At 40.0% G+C, this 21,036-nt stretch overlaps 1 protein-coding gene across 1 annotated transcript in view; it reads right to left on the minus strand.

The window, feature by feature from the left end:
• Positions 1 to 21,036, minus strand: part of LOC115061381 (partitioning defective 3 homolog) — a 344,220-nt gene that overhangs the window by 119,177 nt on the left and 204,007 nt on the right. The window contains exons 16-17 of the mRNA XM_029529689.1: positions 11,788 to 11,974; positions 2,525 to 2,673 (exon numbers count right to left, since the gene is read on the minus strand). Coding sequence (XP_029385549.1) covers positions 2,525 to 2,673; positions 11,788 to 11,974 — 336 coding nt within the window. The remainder of the gene's footprint in view (positions 1 to 2,524; positions 2,674 to 11,787; positions 11,975 to 21,036) is intronic.

Consider the following 21,036-nt stretch of genomic DNA (forward strand, 5'->3'; position numbering starts at 1 on the left):
TGAAATATTTCTCCTCTGGGATCTGCTGTCAGTTCCTGTAGTTATTATGAGAGGAACAAGTTGGTTATTCCCCTGCACTCTCTAAACACTGCAATATTATCACCAATGGATTATGATTCTGTATTGATGGAGATTTCACAAACTCAATTGGGCCCTGTAAGCAGGGAAAGGAAATCAGATTTTTGATTACATCTAAAATCACACACACTGATCTTGAGATCTACTACAGAACAATGATTGAGATTTGTAAAACAACACGGGTCAAACTGAAGTGTTTTCTTACGAGCAGATAAGCTCGTCTCCATGTAAAACCAAACTCTGTCAATTTTGTAAACTAATCAAATTCCATAATAAATGCTGATGCCACTTTGGCTCAATCAAGAAGCTTTTTTGATTAAACTTGATGATAAAATGTGCATTTGCAATAACAAGAACACCATCACAGAGCTTCCTGTCCATTCTCCTCACTTCCTGTCCTCACTCATATCCAATTATATATTAGCACTAAGAACATAATGGAAACAATTTCTTCTCAGTGAAATCTATTCCAACAACAACTATCATCTTTCTACAAAGAAGCACTTCCGGCTGAAAGTTTGTGTTGTTTCCACTTTGTAGGAATGGCAAGCAGAAGCAAGGATGGTGTGCCTCACAGAACTTATGCAGTGAGCCAGACCTTCCAGACCAGTCTTTTGAGGAGTCAAAGGTTTTCTGCAAGTCTCTGGGAGAAGTCTCTTGCAGAAGAGCATAACTAATCTGTTATGATATCCAAAAAAGGTATCATCTGCTTCAGCCTCGGTGGAAGAAGTTCTGAACTCACACCATTCTCTTTCCAAGATACCTTTTGTGTTTTTTAGCATGTACTTGTACTGGTGTGTATGTGTGCATGCTTGTGTTTTACTTCCCAGCCACTAAAGAGGCCACTGTACTCACACTTCCCTATTTTATTGATGCTCTACTGGAGACAGGGCGGTACGATGGAGAGGAGAGACAAGGTTTAAAACAGAGGTGTTTTGTTCGTAAGGGCGATCGGGCGTCGCACCACCAAAGGGGATTTTTTTTTTTGTATCATATTCTTTAGCTGCTCTGTGTCTGTGTTATCCAATCAGTGTAGGGCTGTGCTTCATGTACCGCCCCTTTTGGGCAATTTCATTCAGGATGAAAATCGCCCTGACTGCCCTCATCGACTCTTATGTAATGTCAGTTTTTTTCATTTTTCAGTCATTACAATGCATTCTCTATGGGTTCCGGAAGGGCTCGCCCTCACATGCTTTTGTCATAACGTGAGCGTAGCCCACATGGCAACCGCGCTAGTCGCATTCAAGGTCAGCATGGCAAGTGTATGGAGCAACTTCATAATTTCCCTGAAAGGAGTCCCTTTCAGTCATTGCAGTAATGAAGATAAACTGGCAACGAAACAATTAGGACTTCCCAGACCAAATTTAAACATAAAACAAGTTTCTACAAAGGGAGGGAAATCATATAATCGCGGAGCTGGTATCAGTGGAAAACTTGGCTAGCAGGCTATGAAGCAGCTAACGCTTTGTTCTGCTACCCCTGTACATTGTTTCACCCTGATGGCTGCAACTGTTGATGTTGGTTTTTAATAGTTTTTTGTTTCATTCAAATGCTGATTTCAGGCAATACGTTTATCTGTTTATATTTGTTTGTGTTATTTTTGCAAATCTCTACAATTGGCAGATTATATTTGTATATATAGTTCACTGTTGAATGTGTGCACTTTTGTGCACTTTTAGATAATTAAAGTGCACAAAATCTTTAAAATATTGTCACTGATATGGCAATCTGTACAGTTATTTTATTTATTATTTGTTTCTGCAAATACAAAGTATTGTTTGTGCAATGTTGAGTAAGTTCAATGCACTGCCCCTTTATTTGGATTTATATAATGTATTTGTCATTTTAAACTTGGAAGAACTGTAAATAAATACTTTTGTTTTTGATTCACAGTTATCTCTCTGTTGATCTTAATTTATAGAGCCAAGGTAATTTTATTGATTGAACACTCCTGGATGTAACTTTTTACTGTAGCTGTTACATTTGGTATTGCTATGTAAGCTGACCAGAAAGTAACAAGATGTGGCAATTCTCTTGCTGCCTATTAATTTTCCCATTGAACGGGTCACCTTGGTCATCATCAGAACAGTTGCCCCCCCTGAAAAATTTGTCAGGAGCCACCACTGGTTTAAAAATAAGATGCACAATTCAGGTGATTCACAGTTTTCAGTCATTATTTTTGCAAATCAATACTACTGTAAGGAAACAATTGTGCATAGCTATGATAGCTGGAGAAAATGTGTAAAAATTTAGTATTACATGACAAGTTTAATTTTTACATGCTAAATATGAAGCAGCTTAGCAATGTAGCTTAGCACAAATGCAGTAAACATGGGGAAATTCAGACTGAATTACAGTCCCTAAAAAGAACCTAGAAATATTACCTTTAATCCCATACTATTGAGTTCCGGTCTGTGCTACTGTTTGTGCAGAGCATAGCATTTACCTAAATCCATGCTCTTAGACTTGCGAGTCTTGATGATCTCCAGCTGGCCAGCATTCTCATACTGTTTGGTGCGCTTTTCTGACATACTCTGACGGCCGAATCCCTCCCTCTGAAATGCAGCGTCAGGGTCTGCGTCTGGACTGAGAGAACTGGAGAGAGCGAGAGAGAGAGAACCACACAAAAAAAAATTATTATCATGCTTTCAAGTGTCACAAGACATACCTTGTAATCCAATGATTATCCAATTAAGAAATACAATTTTCAAATCATCTACACCAAGTTGGACTTATATTGCTCCAGGCCATCCTCATAATTAGACTGGCAGATAAAATCTACCTATTAATATTCATGCACCCACAAATCCCAGCCCATAACACAAAAACAGTCACTTTCAATCAATCATTTCAATAACTATTCTAACAAAGGACACACACTCCAAATCTGCTGGGTGATTTTAGGACACACCACAATTTGGAGAAGTCCAGGCTAAGATACTGTATGTGACATCCCAGGGAGGTGAGGGTCCTCTGGGGTCATGGCCACTCAATAACCCCCAACTTCAATATGTCTGGAGTAGTGGCAAGGCCAGACCCACCGTAGTGCTCTCCCTTTGAGATCCTCTATCTCTGTCTGGATCTTAATTGAAAATCAGAGGAGAGTGGGGAAGGTAGATTGGGAAAGGGGGACACTGGTATTTGCATGCAGAGGAGTGCATTTAAAATGAAGGTGAGAACATTTCACAAGGGGGAGACATATCATGAATTTCCTTTACTTTATAACAGACATTTTATTAAGTGATCTTTTGTGATATCGCAGACCGGACATATTTTTAAATGAGGAGTGAGAAGTAGGGAGGGAGACTGTTCCTCCACAATATTTTCTCTTGGAGTAGGCACTCCTTAAACCTCTTTAATATTTGTAATATCAAGAGTGCTAGCACTGGTTTGCCTATAAACAATTCTTATTAAGGTTGTCAGCTCCATTTAACAAAAGAGCTGCTGCGTGTGTCACAGAGGGGCCAGCGTCAATGTGTCACTTTACTGTCGACCATACCTGACAATCCCAACTAAGATCAGACCGCCTCCCAGGACCAAAGCCAGCTGACACAGGAAGAGAGGAATGACAGCACAGATGTATTATTCATTTACTCATCATCCCTCGCTTTTCTCCTCTCATCATTCCAGGCCCACAAAAACCAGTCTGCCCTCTCTCTTTTTTTTGTTTCTGCAAATGTCATCTGACGGAGCGTGACTGAGATGGCTCAGACGAGAAAGGACGTATTTTCAGCCTGAATTTAGATTTGGTTGGCTCTTGCCAGCTCCACATCTCTCAGGAAGCTGAACATAAATGGAACATAGACAAAGCAAGAGGTCAGTAGGTGGGCTCACGTACGACCCTGTCACACAGCTGGATAGGGTTGCCGAGAGTCCTTTAAAAAAATTTAAATATTAAAAAATATTTGGAAACTAAAACATGCATACCTTATTGAACGTATAAGGGACGTTGGGTTGTTGGCTGATTTTTATTACAATGAAACTGGGACCCCCGCTGCTAACTTTCTGCCTCTCTGGTATGAGCTTCATATTGCCCAATGAAACAGTGCTGTATCACTATAGCTACGACAATTCTCTCATTCTCTTAGTTCTCTTGGCCAATAGAAAGCTATCAGCTGTTGCTATGGTGCCCTTGCAGTGCAACATATTTAGATATAGGAAGTGTAATAATAATGCAGTCATGCCGATGTAAGACATTATGTTTGTTTTGCATACTATATGCACAACTGTCTGTCCCTGAGTGTCCCTTATTTTAACATCAGGAAGTTGGCAACACTTGGCATGGTGCTTTGGTGAGTGTGAGAAAGCAATTACGGAGACAACCAGTTGATATGAACCAGAATCCGGTTTGTCTGAACAAAATTGGTCAGAAATCAGTGGGTAGGAAATGTGAAGTTCAAAGGGACAGCTCGAAAGTGCGAACACACAGTTTTGTGAAATGTAACTTCACTCTGTGGGACCTGGGATCTGCTGGTTGAAGCTGCTGCCCATTTTAACACTGGCTCTGCTTTGCCTTGGTTCACACAGAGTGCTGAATAAACAGCCAGATTGGCATCCAGGGTAGCATGAAGAGAAGTGGCCAATAGTGTTGTTTTGAGGATGCCTTGCCTCCGTTCCATGCTGGAAGTACCTGCTGTCCAAACTTGCACTGAAGCTAAAGAGGTGGCAGTGACACACTGCGCCGTTGATTCCCACCCATGTTTTCTTATAGGGAAGCAGAACATACCTGGAAACCATAATGTGTCACATGTGATTTAAACTGGTTAAAATGGGACAGCAAAAAGGGTCTTGGTACAAAGTCAAACCTACGGCCTTTCTTTGAGGTCATGTTCTCTGATGTCTTTATGGGCCCTCTCCAGGTACGAAACTTCATCCAACAGTCAAAATACATGTTGAGGTTGGTCACTTTAAATTGCCTATTCTCAAAAGTGTGAGTGTGGAGGGTTGTCTCTATGCCATCAGTCATGTAATAGACTGACAACATATGCTGGTCGGCGTGTCAGCGTGCTATTTACGCTACCAAAAGCAATACATGGTAAGCATTAATCTTTGAGTCTACTTAAAGCTAAGACACAACGACTAAGACAGCTTGTAAAGACAATTAATAGAAATACTCAATTACATATTGTGTATTCATTTGCTACTGGAAATTCATTCTCCCGTAGTAACTTGATGTAATGAGATACTGCTTTGGAAGTCTTTTATGTGTCTAAAGCTCAAATATTGTCTCTTAACAGAAAGAGAAGCCGACTGAAAGAACCTTCACTGGTTGAGTCTCTGAGGGAGAGACCCATACTAGACTGTGATGACCTCTCATCTCCAATGAAAAGTATATCTGACAAATTATATAAGAAACAGCTTGACTATGTGACAGTTGCCCGGATGAGTTACATAACCTGCAGAATGGCAAAATTATTTCCACAGACCATCCATCTTGTCTGCGCCTCTGGCCTATTTTTAATAGCAGGCCCAGTCCATTTGGATAATAGATTTTCTCATCCCTCCTTCTCTAAACAGCGTTTAAAAGCAATTTCCACCATTCCAAGCAGATGCTTTCCTCTGCACTCAAAGTCCTCCCATCATCTAAAATTAACTAGCCTGAGGATTGCTCACAGGCGAATCCACAGCTTTAACTTACATTATACATCAACTTGTTCCCGTGTTTGTGCCCCTTGCAGAAAGTTCAATATGTCATGCTGCACATTGGCCTTGTTGCTAAGTGGTGTGTGCTAAAAGCTCTCCATGCCCACAATTTACCCTGATGACTTTTTTTTTTTTTTAGCACCTTTCTCCCTCAACTCCCAACACTTCTTACCCTCATTTAAAAATGACCCTAAAGAGGTAAGTCTGAAAGAATCTTGCTCCTTAGAAAAGTGCAGTTTGGTTTGATTGGCTAGCTTGGGGTTCTGAGCATTAGTTAAAACACCTCAGAGTGGGATCAGGAGGTGGGGAGCAATGCTAGGTAACTGCTTCTGTAATGGTCCCTCTGAGGCCAGCAGAGGGGCAAAACAGAAGACTGTATTAATGTAGAGCAGGAACAATAAGGTTGGAGTTGCCTTCAATTGTTACACCAAGCCCTGCATGAAAGGCTGGTACAAAAATAGGTGCATGAGACACTACATAGTCTGAAAGAGTTGCAATGGACTGATTTCAATTGCATAAATGTGCACACAAACAATTTGCATAAAACACGGACATAAAAATGAGCATCATCAATGCCTGCCTATCTGTTACATTTTATTCAATCACTTTTTTCTGATTGGCTGACCTACAACTACTAGTTCTCCAGTCTGTAGACTGAAAAAAGATGAAAGAGGAGATGGAGAACTAAACTGCAAGTTTATACATGCTCCTATGTATAATAGGATAGTCGAAACAAAAAAAATGGCAGACTTTTAAATGCGATGAAGTTGTAGGGAGAGACAGAGAGTAAGAGGAAGATAAATTAAGATCTCCTTGCCTGTTGGCTGACTCCTGCACCAACACCCTCGTCATTCCCTGCCTGGTTTTAAGTTTTGCTACACTGACTTCTCCAGTCTGCTGATTGGGAGAGCAACTGACAGGGACTGGGCTCAGTGATACTTCCATTTGTGTGGAGTTTACTTTGGCATCGTTCATGCTGAGATTCACCCGCACCCTGCTTTTAAATTTGAAGGGAAAATGTCTGCAGTTCGTGTGTGTGTGTGTGTCGTGTTGACGTAACTATGTAACTTACACGGACATTTCAGATCAGTTCAATGATGTGTGCATGCACTACAGCACAATATGTACTTATTCTGATAGCTGGATGGGACATGCTTGGCAGAGTACTTGTGATTCTTAGTTATGTTACTCCTAATAGAGACTATTAGGGAGTCAACTCAAAAAGGCAGACTGTCTGCAATGATGGCTTGGAAGTTTGCTTTTTTTTCATGTCTATGTGGACCTTTTCCACTTTATATGTTAATTTGTGAAATTGTTTAACAGCCAATGTTTATCTAAACACTTGTGAGACTGAGTGACTCTGTGCAGCATCACGTGTATGTATGTATGTATGTATGTATGTATGTGTTTACGTGTGTGTGAGTGTGCGTGTGTGTGTACGTTTGTCTGGAGTCCTTTTCCATTTCTTCTGGTTGACAGACTGTGTCAGAGCTGCTGGGGAAATTATATGTCCACCTGTGACATCTCACAAAGACAGAGAAAGGCACAGCCTAGTTCTCTCCGTCTCTCTCTCTCTCTCGCTCTCTCTCGGGCTCACTGTCCAATTCACTCCTGTATCACCGTAATGAGAATTGACACCTATCCTCTGTCAGCTTCATCAAGTCGGACACTGCTCCTAGTGGTCCACACAGAAAAGTTATTTTTCTTTCTCATGAACATCACTTTTCCTCCTCAAGCTTGTGCGCTGTCCATCACACCTACTGCAAGCAAAGATAGAGAGGTTGGACATTTTATTGCTGAACCCCTCCGTCCCCAACTCATTTCTGCAGTTCAGTGCCAACTTACTCACTGCATTGTCACCTCCCACCCCCTGGAGTTACAAAACTTTGTTAATGACTTGGAAAGTTGAACGAGACCATGTGCTTATGACAGAAACAAGCTAGAGATCTCCCATTTTTCAGAACAGCCTTAATTTGCCCCCCCCCCCCGCCAAAAAAAAAAAAAAAACACGTCCAAAACCTTCTCCTCTGTGCAGTCATTATATAGGAAAACTGTAAACGTATATGATCATGATCACATAATACTGTTGAAGAACATGAACATACACAAATCATCTTGCTGTGCTGTGGCATATTAAGTTATAGCAAATTGTAACCACACGTAACAGGACAAATGCATTGCAATGAAAAAGGTCCTGTTGTGCTTTAATGTTATATGTTATATATTGTATTTTATTTTATTATCATTAAAAATGACACAAAGGTGAAGAGTTTATTTTACTTTCCCTCACTAGAATTATTAATATCAACCATAAGTAGTAAAATGAGGACAGATACACAAAACTGTGTGTTGATAAAATAAAATACCACAAGGAAGTAAAAGTGAGTTCAGTTGTTGGTAATGGACATGTTCCCTTCTTCTGACAGCCTCAACTTTAAAGTTGAGTCTCTCTGCTACAGTACTTTGTAACGAGGTTTACACTCCTTGTAGCGCTCTAACAAACGTTCCGTGAGCACAGGGAGTTACGTCTTGTTCAGATGCTACATCGTTGCATGAGCCTGAAAAAAGAGCTTTTTTTTTTTTTTTTTTTTTTCTGAAGGTGTGGTAATAGGTACCTACTCATGGTAGTGTAGGTGATGGTGCTGAGCAGTCAACAGGGAAGGTAAAACTTAACCAAGTGTTACAGTCTATAGTATAGTAACTGAACATAAGCTTAGTGCAGCTGAGCATCTCTGCAGAATTAAATGTTATTTTCGTTGATGTCTGAGGTCTTTTTTCTTTTATTTTCACTGACTGTAAAATTCAACATAGCTACAGTATTACTACATGATAAAGATATAAAGCTAAAAAGAACAACACATGGACATGCACATGGACACACCCCTGATACTGGGATGAAAACCAGATGCAAACATTCTGCAGAGTCTGCTTGTGTTATTGTACCACAGTTTCCATGATTGTACACTAAATTGTGTTTCACATTCTGAAACATTCTGGCACATTCCATTACTTAGAGAAAAACCTTTCATCTCCTTATTTATCCATATTACTCTTCAAAGCCATTACATCAATCAGTGTGTTATCTGTCCCACTGTAAATCATCTTGATGTGGCGCTTCCTGTTTGGCTTAAAACTCAAGCTCATAAGGGAAGAGGCAAACACCAAAACAGGAATGGGTCAGGACCCAATGTTAGAATGAACTTAGTGTAGAAAGTAATAATTTACAGCCTTTATTTATCCAGCGAAACCTGAAAGAAAACAGTCTAGTTTTTATCACTACCATTAACAACACTCAAGTAACACAGTGGTATCCTGGACCAAGAGCCACATCAGTGTAATGGATTCAAATGCATTTCAAATTTATCTCCATGGCTGCCGTAGCTTTGAAACTGCCACTATTTACAAGTCCCAACACTACCACCACCTAGCTGATGAAAAGAAGTCAAACTCTGAATAATATTACAAATAAAACAGACTATAATTCAGCAACTGCAAATAAAAGATGCAGCATCTTCACATTACTTTTTAACAGAGATCTAAAAGGAACCACTTTCATGTTTAGACAAGGCTTGTAAAGCTGAAAAGCTAAAGGCAAACCAGATATATATCATCACCCAGTAAAATGTGAACAAATGGGGACCATGCATAGACCACACACCCACTACATAATGGCTAGGGATGTCAGGAGGGATAGGAAAGTAGGTCAAGTTATGTGTCTTGTGTGAGATGGGATTTCTGCCTCCAAAACAACCATTCATCTCAGAGGCCTACACATTAACACAGAAGGATGTTTCATTCACTAGAAACCTGCTGAGGAAAAGAAAGAAAAGGAAAAGAAGAAAATGGAAATTTATAAAATTACAGGAGATTGGCCCACCAAAACTAAAAAGAACAGAGGAAAGTACAAATGGGCAAAGAGTAGTTTTTTTTAATTGATATTTGTTTACATTAGTAATTCTTTATGTTATAATAATCGCAACCAGATGCTGGAATGGCCTTTTTATTGGCCCGCATTAATAGAGAGAAGTATTCGATGATTAAATTAATTTCAAAAGCCAACCGGCTTGATTTTCTGCCAACAGTGAGAAGAGAAGTAAACAAAGGAAATAAGAGAAATTAACTCCATGGGGTCATAAATGGATAAGAAGACAAACACCCAGCATGACAATGATTTCACAGACATTTTTTGTGTTATGTGTATGCACTCTAGACGTGTAGCTGTGGCCTTGGCTGAACACCTCCCATGAGGTGGAAGAGATATATAATACTAGAGGCTAGAGGTGAGACTTTCACAGCGCTGCACAATACATATTCAGCACTTACAGGGTCCTGGCTGCACTGGTGCAAGCTTAATCTAAAAGAAACAGCTCCAATGCATCGGAGTCTGGCTGACCCACATCTGCTGCTGCTGCCTGCTCAGTATGCCTCTTCACGCTTTGTGTGTGTGAGACAGCGAAAGAGAGAGTGAGTAATGTTCAGGCACTTAAAAAGAAAAATAAGAAATAGGTTAATTCAGAATGGGAATATAGACTTAGTGTATTGAAGAAGCTGTTAGCATTTCAGTGAAAGAGAATGTCTGTTGTCATTTGACGTTTGTGTATCTACAGTACTTTCCTATTCATTTGAATGAGAAGGTTTGTCCAAACTTTTGGCCTGTACTGTATGTGCGTGTGTGGGAAGGTATAAATTATTCATGATCACCCAAGGCAGGGGGAAAACAGCACACTTCTACCTTGTGTGGCGGAGGGTTTGCATGTGGATGTAAGTTTGTAGATTTGCATGTTAGTGAGAGTGTGTGAGGAGATCAACCATATGCTGCAGACTTAATCCACTATGACATCCCATGAACAATGAGCAGATTTACTCATTCATAATAAATCAGAGAGAGAGAGTGAGGTAGAGGCTAGAGAGTCTCCGAGGAAAAAGAAATGAAGATACTAAAAAAAAAAAGAAATAAATAAACCAGCATCTCTATTCATGGCAGTCAGTAGTCAGTAGTCCTTCAGAAAAACTTGTGGTTGTGTGGCTACACATTATTATAAATGTGACCTCAACCTGCCAATCATATATCTCCCTCTCCCTCTCTCTCTCTCTCTCTCTCTATATATATATATATATATATACTGACACCTGCCTGTAATGAAAAAAGCAGTCGCAACTTTTGTGCCTTTAAATGCTAAGAGTCCCAACTTCCTGGGTTAAAACAATAAGCCTTTCAACAACAAAAATAAAGGAAAATGGAGAATCAACAGGGAATTGTTCTGTGCTAGAATCTGTAATCTCACGTTTTTTTGTTTTTTTTTTATACACTGCTGGTCTGTAGGGGTTCCCACTAAGCAGGGGGCTCCCTGCTTAAACAGGTTCAAGTCCCTAAAGAGATTAGGTCCTCTGACAAGGTTGATGAGCCTTGGCTCCATACTTTATGATGAAGCTGCTCCCGTATATAAAGCTGCTGCGGTATATAGGCGGAGTAGGGCAGTCAAATCCCATTGGTGTTTAGGGTGGAAGAGGTGGAAACAGAGTCCCTGAGAGTTTTTTTGTCAAAGTCTGACTCCTGCTACTGGGTCATCAATTATTTAATGCACACACAGAGCCACAAAGGTGCTGTTCCATGTATACACACTGGGCTACACAACTACATGGTTAAATCCACTTTGGGGATTGTGAATGTAGCCTGAAAGCAAAATTCCATTTCAGTTCATCAAAACAAACTTTGCATTCGATATCAAAATGTTAATAGCTAAGACAGACAGTCAGGTTTTCTGCTTCTTAATAAGGAAAGTCATCACAGGATGTAGTAGATCTGGGAAATGTCATAAATAGAAATACCCCCTCTGGGATATTCCTGCAAAAATCTTTTACCAATTTTTAACCAGCTCCTACGGAATATTCAAATAGATTTGAGTGTCTGCATCAGCGTGAGGAATATTTACACCTCTAAAAATCCAAGTGTGTGCAACATAAAAATGGACTCACATCTTATATAAACACTGTGCTGCTTTCTCCCACACAGGGCCTGTCTAAAATAATTCAGTCGTTAATAATAAATAATAAAGGCCTGCTCACCATTCATTCTGACCGGGCAGCTCGTGGATCCAGGGCACCGGGTTCTCTCCCACAAAGCCCATGTCATCATGGGAACTTGAGGATGATTGGTCGGAGAGGTGGGCAGGAAGCAGGGGTGGCTTGTCATCTTCAATCATCACTATGTCATCCTGTGGCATATTCACAGTTGGAGAGAGCTGGTAGTTACCTGAGAGAGAGGTTGAAACAGTGCCATTAGATAGCATATATGGCTGAACATAACTGGTGAACAGCCAGTCAGGGGCGTTTGAAAACAATGGAGAAAATGTGCCCCCATACTAAAGCAAATACCACCACAGACACATTTCAACACAAACAATAATTTTATCTTTTGTAATTAGGAAGATAAAATGGTATACAGGGACAATTGTTATAATTTCCTATCAGGACATGCATGAAGGATATCAGTATTTCAAAGAAAGCTGTTTATCACCTGCAATTTTGCAAAGCTGAATATGGAAGAAGATATGTATATATATGTATATATATATATATATATATATATATATATATATATATATATATATATATATATATATATATATATATATATATATATATATATATATATGTATACATACATATATATATATATATATATATATATATATATATATATATATATATATATATATATGTATACATACATATATATATATATATATATATATATATAGCACTAAATGGTAGCAGCAACATTATACTCAAAATCACACAGCAATGATCTGGACTAGAGCAGATGAAGTGATCATGAAGACTCACAAGTCATGAAGCAAACAGGTCTAAATCTCTACGCTTCAGAACACTACCTCTACAGTAGTAGACCTGAGTAATTTTATTCATTCTTCTTCTCTTTTCTCCAAGGACAAATGCGAGCCAGAGGACAGCTCTCCTGATCTGTATTCTGCCCTGTCTGACCCTCCCCACTGAGGACTTCTTTGAATCACTGCTTTGCTGCTCCTTGGGAGTCAAAGTCAATGGGGAATGAGCTGCCAAGGCTGGCACTCAGCGCCAAGGGCAGGAGAAGGGTTGTTCAACAGCATGAGAAGTGGCATTACAATACAGAGGTGGAAGATTCACTGTGCAAATTGATCAGCACAAGACTTAAAAGCAGACTTACACACATGAAAAGGGGAAATCAAAGTCAAATGACTAATGTGGTTGGAGCCCCATCATGCATCTGCTTACTATGAGACAGAGGTTCTCAAAACTGCTGAACCTCCTATGGTCTTTGCCTTTGTTTGCATTATAGGGGAGCCATTTTGCAAATTTAATAGCTCAGGAACAATTGGGTGTAATCACTAACAGCAGACAACAATATTTACCCTGGCATCATTCCAATACAACCCTGAGAGGCATTTCTTTTCACTTGGGCCTGACCGATTATAAATGCATATTGTGGAAGTTAAACCTGAGCACGAATCAACAAAGCTGTGAGGTGTGTATTTCAAATATTTGCACAAAAAAAAAAAAAAGAAAAAAAGAAAAGCAGAGTAAAAGATAGGACAGAATCAGCTGTAGAGTAGGCTTTCAAACGTTATCTACTACAAGCAAAAATCTAGCAGAAAAATCTTATCAGTGGCATATCAAAAAACATGCTAATAATCATACGAGAGAGGGAGAGTAAAAGATTCATGGATATATAATATCCCACATCCCAACATCCCCAAATGCTGGTTCAATCCTGGTTTCATACCTGAATTGGTTGTAGCTTCTTGCTTTGTGGCCCTATGTCTAGAAGCTTTTACCTCTGTATCTACACATCTATTAGCTGTTGTTTTGTTTTGTTTTTTTGTTTAGGTTTTTTGTTTTGTTTTTTTTCTAAGGCCTCATCTATTTGTCTATGGACTGGTCATCCCAACCTGTTAAGGTGACTGTCCTGGTGAAATGAAAGCCATTTCTCACATGAGCAGCTTGACAGAGAACCCTGGGTAAATTAATCCCCTCTATACTATAAATCAGATTACAGTGAGAAAAGTCAGGATAGTCTGAGACTGAGCTACATTTCCCTGTGGTCTTTCTTTAATTATTTTATCATTTTTATATATATATGTACAGTACAGGCCAAAACGTTGGACACACCTTCTCATTCAAATGAATAGGAAAGTGTGCCCAAACTTTTGCCCTGTATAGTGTATATAGGCAGCCAGAGGATTTACAGATAACAAGTATGACTTCATACCTGAATTGACATCACATCACTGTAAAATGAAAGTTCTCAACTTGAATTGTTCTAGGGCAAAGTGAAAAGAATGACAAGATTTTCAGATGAAAACGTTTTCTTCTTGTTCATGTTCCTTCCTTGTTGGCCACGTTTTGCAGGCATCCATTTCTGGTACAGAAACCATATAACTATGCATAACCCTAATCAACTCCAATTAACTTCATTATACATAAGTCATATGAGAGGAATGACAGATTCCTCATCTGCATCACAAACCAATATCATTTTGTGACAACTTTATAAAATTTCTTCTGTATATTATAAGGTGTTTTCATTTTCAGGTATAAACTTATTTTGTACGTTGTGATGTAAAATACTATATCAGTCTCTCCCCATTTGTACCACCCTCACCCCCTCATCAGTCTCTCCCCGTTTGTACCTACTATCTATTGTCTCACGTATTTTAAAGGCCTACACACTCACACACACCAATGAACATATTTCATTATAACTTTCTAGCAGCTTTATTTTTCCAGTACTGTGTTACGAAAAGTCAAAGTTTGACAATATATGGCACATGAACAATGTAATTTGTCAGGTGAAGGTTTTGTATTCGATTAAATCCCTTCACAATGCCAACCAGGGGTCATCAGCTTTTAGTTTACAGTGTACCTGCTATGCAAAATAAACCAAACAAAACACAGCTTTTCTCTGCTTTAGCAAAAACAAATGATGGTGATATCTACATGTGCAGAAAAGCTATTTTTAATTTTCTCTAGCTCTAAGACGTAGTGCAGGTTAGACATCAGAGTCCTTACAAGAATGGAGTGAAAATTAAACACTTTCCTCCTCTTTTCTCAATGTGCTTTACAGTCAATTTCAAAAAGTGGGGCGGTGTTAGTAAGAGATACCCTGCAGAGGTGTGTCCACAGGGGCCATGCTCATACTACCCTTTACTTACCTTCAGCTCATAGGTAGTTACCTCTCCATTGCATCAGCAACTTTTGGAATTTCATCAGAGTAGCATCATGGAACAGGCCCGCAATATAATGGTAATAAAACAAGAAGTTCATTTGGATACATGACACTGTAAATGGTTTGGTCTTGGTTTCAAGTACACAACACAGGGACAAGTCAATTCTTTGTATTCAAACTACGCACAATAATCACCTTGCGTGAACTAATGTCAGCAGACCTCTTTTGCTGGAGGACACAGCTTTAATTAAAAACTATACAAGCTTTCTGCTCCCAGATTGATGAAACATTTCCGGTCAAGACCTCTTGATATGAGTGGCCAGCACTGCAGATGTTGCTTAAAGAATTCCACTTCCCTCTTAACTAAGTATTTCAAGGACACATACACATGCACATGCAATAAATGGCTAGTGGACAGGTGTAGTCAGGGCCACACTGATGGCTTGAGTGAATATAATTACTTAAACTGCAGCTCTTGCTTATTCTGCAGTTGTTAGCATAATAAGCAGGGTGAAAAATCACAGCACATTCACCAGACATACTTGAGTATAACTCTGAACCGTAAATGAACTTATCAAGCACTCAATTTTTCCAATGGAAGCCATATTCTTCCATTCACACACATACATACATACATACATACATACATACATACACACTGTACATACAATTTATCTTTTTAGAGGTGTATTTGGGTTTAAATGTCTTGCCTAAGAATCCTTTAAAATGTAAATTGTACGAGCCCGGTATCAAACTGCCAGCCTTCTGATCAGTAGAATACCCACTCTACATCAAGAATCCCAAAAATGGGACATTGAAGCAGACCGGACTTTGGCTGTCTGGAGGAGACATAGGAAAATGACTCAATCTGAATTAAATGGCTCTTTCATTCCCAAAACTGTTGAGAAAGATAAAAAGGGAAAGGGCAGAGTGAGAGGAGAGAACATGGTGGAGAGGAAGGTGACTTCAGAGTCTTTGGCTGTGTTTTGTTGCAGATGGAGCTGTTTTAACACTGCTTTAATACAGATTTCCCTCACTCCCTCTGTACATTTGGTGAAAATGGGAAAAAGGCAGGTGACAGGAACAGCAGAGACCTGCCAGCCAAATTGAACGACTGAGCGTATGTGTGTGATTGAGCCAAAGCTAGCAGAAGTTCATCGTGAAAAGAGGACATGTGAACACGCTGTTGTTCTTCACCTAAAGCAACATTTCACTGTTTGTTCTTTACCCTAATGGCAGAACAAAAAGCACAAGCATCTAAGCCCGAGTGGTGGAAATGTGATTCCTATTACTTCTAAAACCCCCAAAAATGATCTTTTTTTGAATCAAAATACTCATTTTTACATTTGATGACTTTGGCATTTCTGAAAACACTGGAGCCATTCATTCTTTGGTTTATGGAATGAAAGCAAATGGGGGAAAAAAAAAACCTTTAATGACACATCGTTATCACAAATGAATAAGCAGTCACACAGATATCTTGGAGATTTACACGTGAGGTCACGTGGGAATAAATATCTCTCCAGTTAAGATTAATTGCTCACAGAGGCTGGCTTTTTAACAAAGAGTCAGCTTTGTTATTTGTTCAAGAGCTCCTGATTCATGTTTTTCATCTTCACAGCTGAGGGAAGATTGCGACACAGTAATTAAAGATAGCATCTCATGAGTCAATGACTCACACACTGTACCTAACACCTCAGCATCCATTGTGACAGTTAGCATCTAGCTAAAAACAAACCCAAGTTTTGTTTCTCGGTCTAACACATAACAGTTAACAGCTGAGACAGATTAGTCTGAGTGATTGCTGTGCTTGTTGCCTTTAAACGTTAGAACATTAAACATCAATGTTACTGTGGTCAAAAACAGAAAAAAAGAGAAAAAAAATAAAAATAAATTGAGCTTTATACACATTCATTCATCTTCTACCACTTATCCATTTGCGGGTTGCAGGGGGTTGATGGAGCCAATCCCAGCTCACATTAGGTGAGGGCAAGGTACACCCTGGACAGGTCACCAGTCCATCACAGGGCAAACACACAGAGACAGACAGATACCAGCAACCACTCACACTCAGATTAGATCAGTTTAGAGACACCAACTAATGTAAACATGTATGTCTTTATACGGTGGGAGGAAACCGGAGTACCCGGATGGAAGCCCATGTAAGCACAGCGATCTGCACAGAAAGGCCCCAGGGCCGGAAACCATACCCATGACATTCTTACTGTGGGGCAACAGTGCTAATCACTATACTGCTGTGCTGCCCGCTTTACACGTGACATGCTTTATTATTATATCATAGTCCTTAAATCCTCCCTGTCCACTCAATTACTTAATAATATATATATATATATATATGCTGCTCTGCATCAAACTTGAGAGGTTTGCTGAAGCTTGCACTGACATGGTGCAATTACGAAAATGAAGTGTCCCATTTCTACTACTGCACTGAAGCACATGGAGCCCTCTGGCCAGCCGTGCTTAGCGTGTGGAAGCCACTCTGTGATATTGAGGCAGAGATACTCTCCCTACATCTGGCAGAGAAGAAGGCAGAGATAGATGAGCTCTTCGGCTGAAGAGGCCACCTGGCTGTATCCATCCAGCTGGATCACAGCTTTACTTGCTTCCCTCTGACCAAGTGTTGCCCGATGACACATTGAGCTGTGAGGTGAAAGGTCACACTAATAGCCACTCTCCATCTTTTCTCTCCTGCATGATCCTCTCTGTCTCTGTCCATCACATGCTCATGCTTTTCTTTCCTTTTGTTTCTCTCTTGCTCCCTCCTTCGGTGACACTTTAGCCTATTGATCTGACTGGAGGGGAGATCATTAGTTGATCTGCACTGCCACAGCTTTCAGACCCATACAGGGATTGCAGTGGTTAATCACCCTAAGTACACGCTGGTGGAAACCAAAGCCTCATGTCCAACAAGGGACATCACTGGCATTTTTTATACAGCGCCCCACCGTTGACCAGGGATACCTTAATCAATACAATTGATCAGAACATTTAGTTGATTGGCTTGATGACAGTATGTCACTCCCTTGTAGAAAAACTCAATGTCTGGACGTAGAGATCTAGGGGTATGAACGGGGATGCCAAACACTGAAACTTGGTTAAAATGTGACTCCCCAAAAACAGATCATACACCAACCTTTTGTCATGGAGATGACAACATATTGACAAGGACTGTTGGTACTGTGCACTGGGAACTGATGTCAGAAATATCAGATTTTTACGGATGGGATCAATTGCAGCCCAGATGACATTGCTATTGGCAATCACGTACTTGTGTACAGCATCAAACTGAACTAACCACTTATGTGATGTGTATTACCATAATGAGGTTGAAAGGCTTTTTCTCTTCCATATTCCTGCATTAGCGATGTTGAAGGAAGACCTGCCCTCATTTCAAAGCCTGTTGTTTAGCCTTTAAAAGCCATGTCAGGTAATATAACCACTTTTTCATGACCTTTTCACACAAGTTTTTTTTTTACATTTAAAATAAATATATTGCAGCTTTCATATGTGTGACTTGAAACTAGAAGCAAATACCAGTAACATCACCCATTAATGCCAAGCAATGCAATTCCAAATATTTGAGCAGAGACGCAAATGCAGAGCCTTCACTTTATGCTTCAAGAACTGTGTAGAGGTTTTGAAAAATTTTAACCAAATTCTCCCCTTAGGGCTTTTACTGTAGGTGACTCAGGACAAATTCTGACTTTCTCTACTCTTTCAGAAACTAGAATTACTTCCTTATAGTTGTTTACCAAGCTGAAGGAAATATAGTCGCAATCTCTGCTGCCTGAGCAACAAATCATGACCACTGGGCATTGTGCAAAATTTTATGATGTCTTATTGATATACAAAATTTCAGTGCTTCATGCTTGTGATTTTAAAGTGACCTTTGACCTTTGCCCACCAGACTCAATTCAGTTAAAGCTTGAAGGTAATTTTCGTGTAAAATACAAAGAAAGGTGTCACTGACATATAACAAGAATGGAACAGACAGAGGGAAAACACATCGCCTCCAGCGCTTGTTGTCACCATCATAAAAGCATAGCCGACACACTGAGCTTTGACAATATTACATGAATCACATTATAAATGTAGCCTTGCTGACTTGCACCCTGAGTCAAATACTCCGGTTTAATAGATCTCTGATCGTGGGCGGAGCTATGCCAGAATAATGTGAGGTCATGAAACTCGTCAATGAAATCATAAAATCTAAGAGAGTATGTGACAGAAGCAGAGTCGCTTTTCGGCCACACAGTCACAACGCAGGTTAAACTATTGAAGCGGTATGTAAAACATAAGCGACCACAATAAAGAAGGAAAGTTGATGTATAAAACTGTAATGTGTGTGTGTGTGTGTGTGTGTCTTGACTTTTTCACTAAGGTATGCTAAGAGCACTCTGAAGCAGCCTGGCTTAGGGGCACTAACTGTGCTCACTGTACCTCAACTCCTGCACTGATGGCTGAGCACACTGCAAAGATGAGTCTGAACACAGTGAAATACTGGAGAGGAGACAACAGGGTCAAGTCCTGAGAAGACAGACCCACTTAAACACCATTAAAGGAGAGTATAGCATCTAAGGAAGCCCAGAAGAGGGTGTGTATGTGTTTTCCCTTGTACTTCTCTCTTATAAGGATAAAATTATCCAAGGTGCGTGAGCTTGTCCTGCACATCGGCGCCCAACATTGGATGTAGCTTAATGTGACTCTGCAAGATTTTGCACCATCACCTGCACTGCACACTTTGCATCCTGTGAAAATTGACAACATCACAAGTCCTCTTAGCTTGTTCCCACATCCAGCCTCCCATTCTACCCTTCCCTCATTCCTATGCCAGTCCTGAACCAGGCACTCAGCCAAACAGTCACATCTACAGACAGTCCACGGTCCTCAATTTTCACCCCAGCATGTAGACCCACACCCAGCGGCACTTTTCAATTAGACAGAACGGAAGGCAAAGCCAGGGGTGATGCTAATGACCTTTTTGTCAAACCTCAGCTGTCAGTGACACACTGTGCATGCACATGGCTATTTCCTTACTTTCTTTCTTTCTTTTTTCTTCCTTCTGATGGCAAACGAAAAAAAAAGTAAAAATAAAATGCCAGAAAATGTTTCATTTGAGTAGCGTGCCAGGCAGAGTGTCCTCCATGTTCATCACCTCTTTAGTGTGGATTCAATACCCAGCCATGATGCTAAAATTCATGGTGTGTGCAAGTGCATAGGTAAAGCTGACAGTATCAGAGTGTTTCATGGCTTACTGAGGCAAACAGGGAATGGAATCACCTCTTAACTATTGATTAGTTGAATGTGTGTGTCCACAAATATACAAACACACACCACAAAAGATAGTTCTGAATGACAGCCCAAAACACTATAGGGATAAGGAAAACGTGCCTTTACAATCAATGTGCTGGCAATATACCAACATAATAGCACCTGTCTTCTATGTTATTTTGAGCTTTTCTTTGCTGTTGCCATAGTAATTATACTATTTCCCTTTTTTCATCCATGTGTGAGGAGACACATTCCTTCTGTCTCAGAAGAAAGGCAGCATGTCACCTGTGACTGCTAGGAGCAGACAAGACCGAGTCCATATCGATCAATACCTGGGTAAGGTGAGATAAGGCATCCATAGGACACGGCAGCTATTTGCTCTCTTTCAAAATAGAGAAAATAACAATCATGGGTTGGAAGAAATATGGAGTTTACAATTTTGTCATATTGACTGCCTGCCATTTGCAATAACTCACAATCAAAGTCAGGTCTTAATTCTGAGGCAGCCAAACTATTCCATCCCATTTTCCTCTGTGTCAAGGTCCATTTGTAACAGCAAAGGCAGTTTAATGCAGCACAGCAGAAGAGGAAAAGGGCTGATCTGGTTAAGAGTTCCTCCAACATCTTTTTTTATGAAGTAAAATGCCTCAGACTTTCGTAAGTAAAAACTGCTAGCTCCAAGGAAATAATCTGACTCACAACAGTGGGAAATGTGTTTAACCTGATTGAGAGATTGTACATGAGTGTGCCTGTGTGGAAGGAGAAGGACTGCATGTGCCTAACCCTAAGCATATCCAAAA

This window comes from Echeneis naucrates, chromosome 20 (genome assembly GCF_900963305.1).
Source record: "Echeneis naucrates chromosome 20, fEcheNa1.1, whole genome shotgun sequence".
Taxonomy (NCBI): domain Eukaryota; kingdom Metazoa; phylum Chordata; class Actinopteri; order Carangiformes; family Echeneidae; genus Echeneis; species Echeneis naucrates.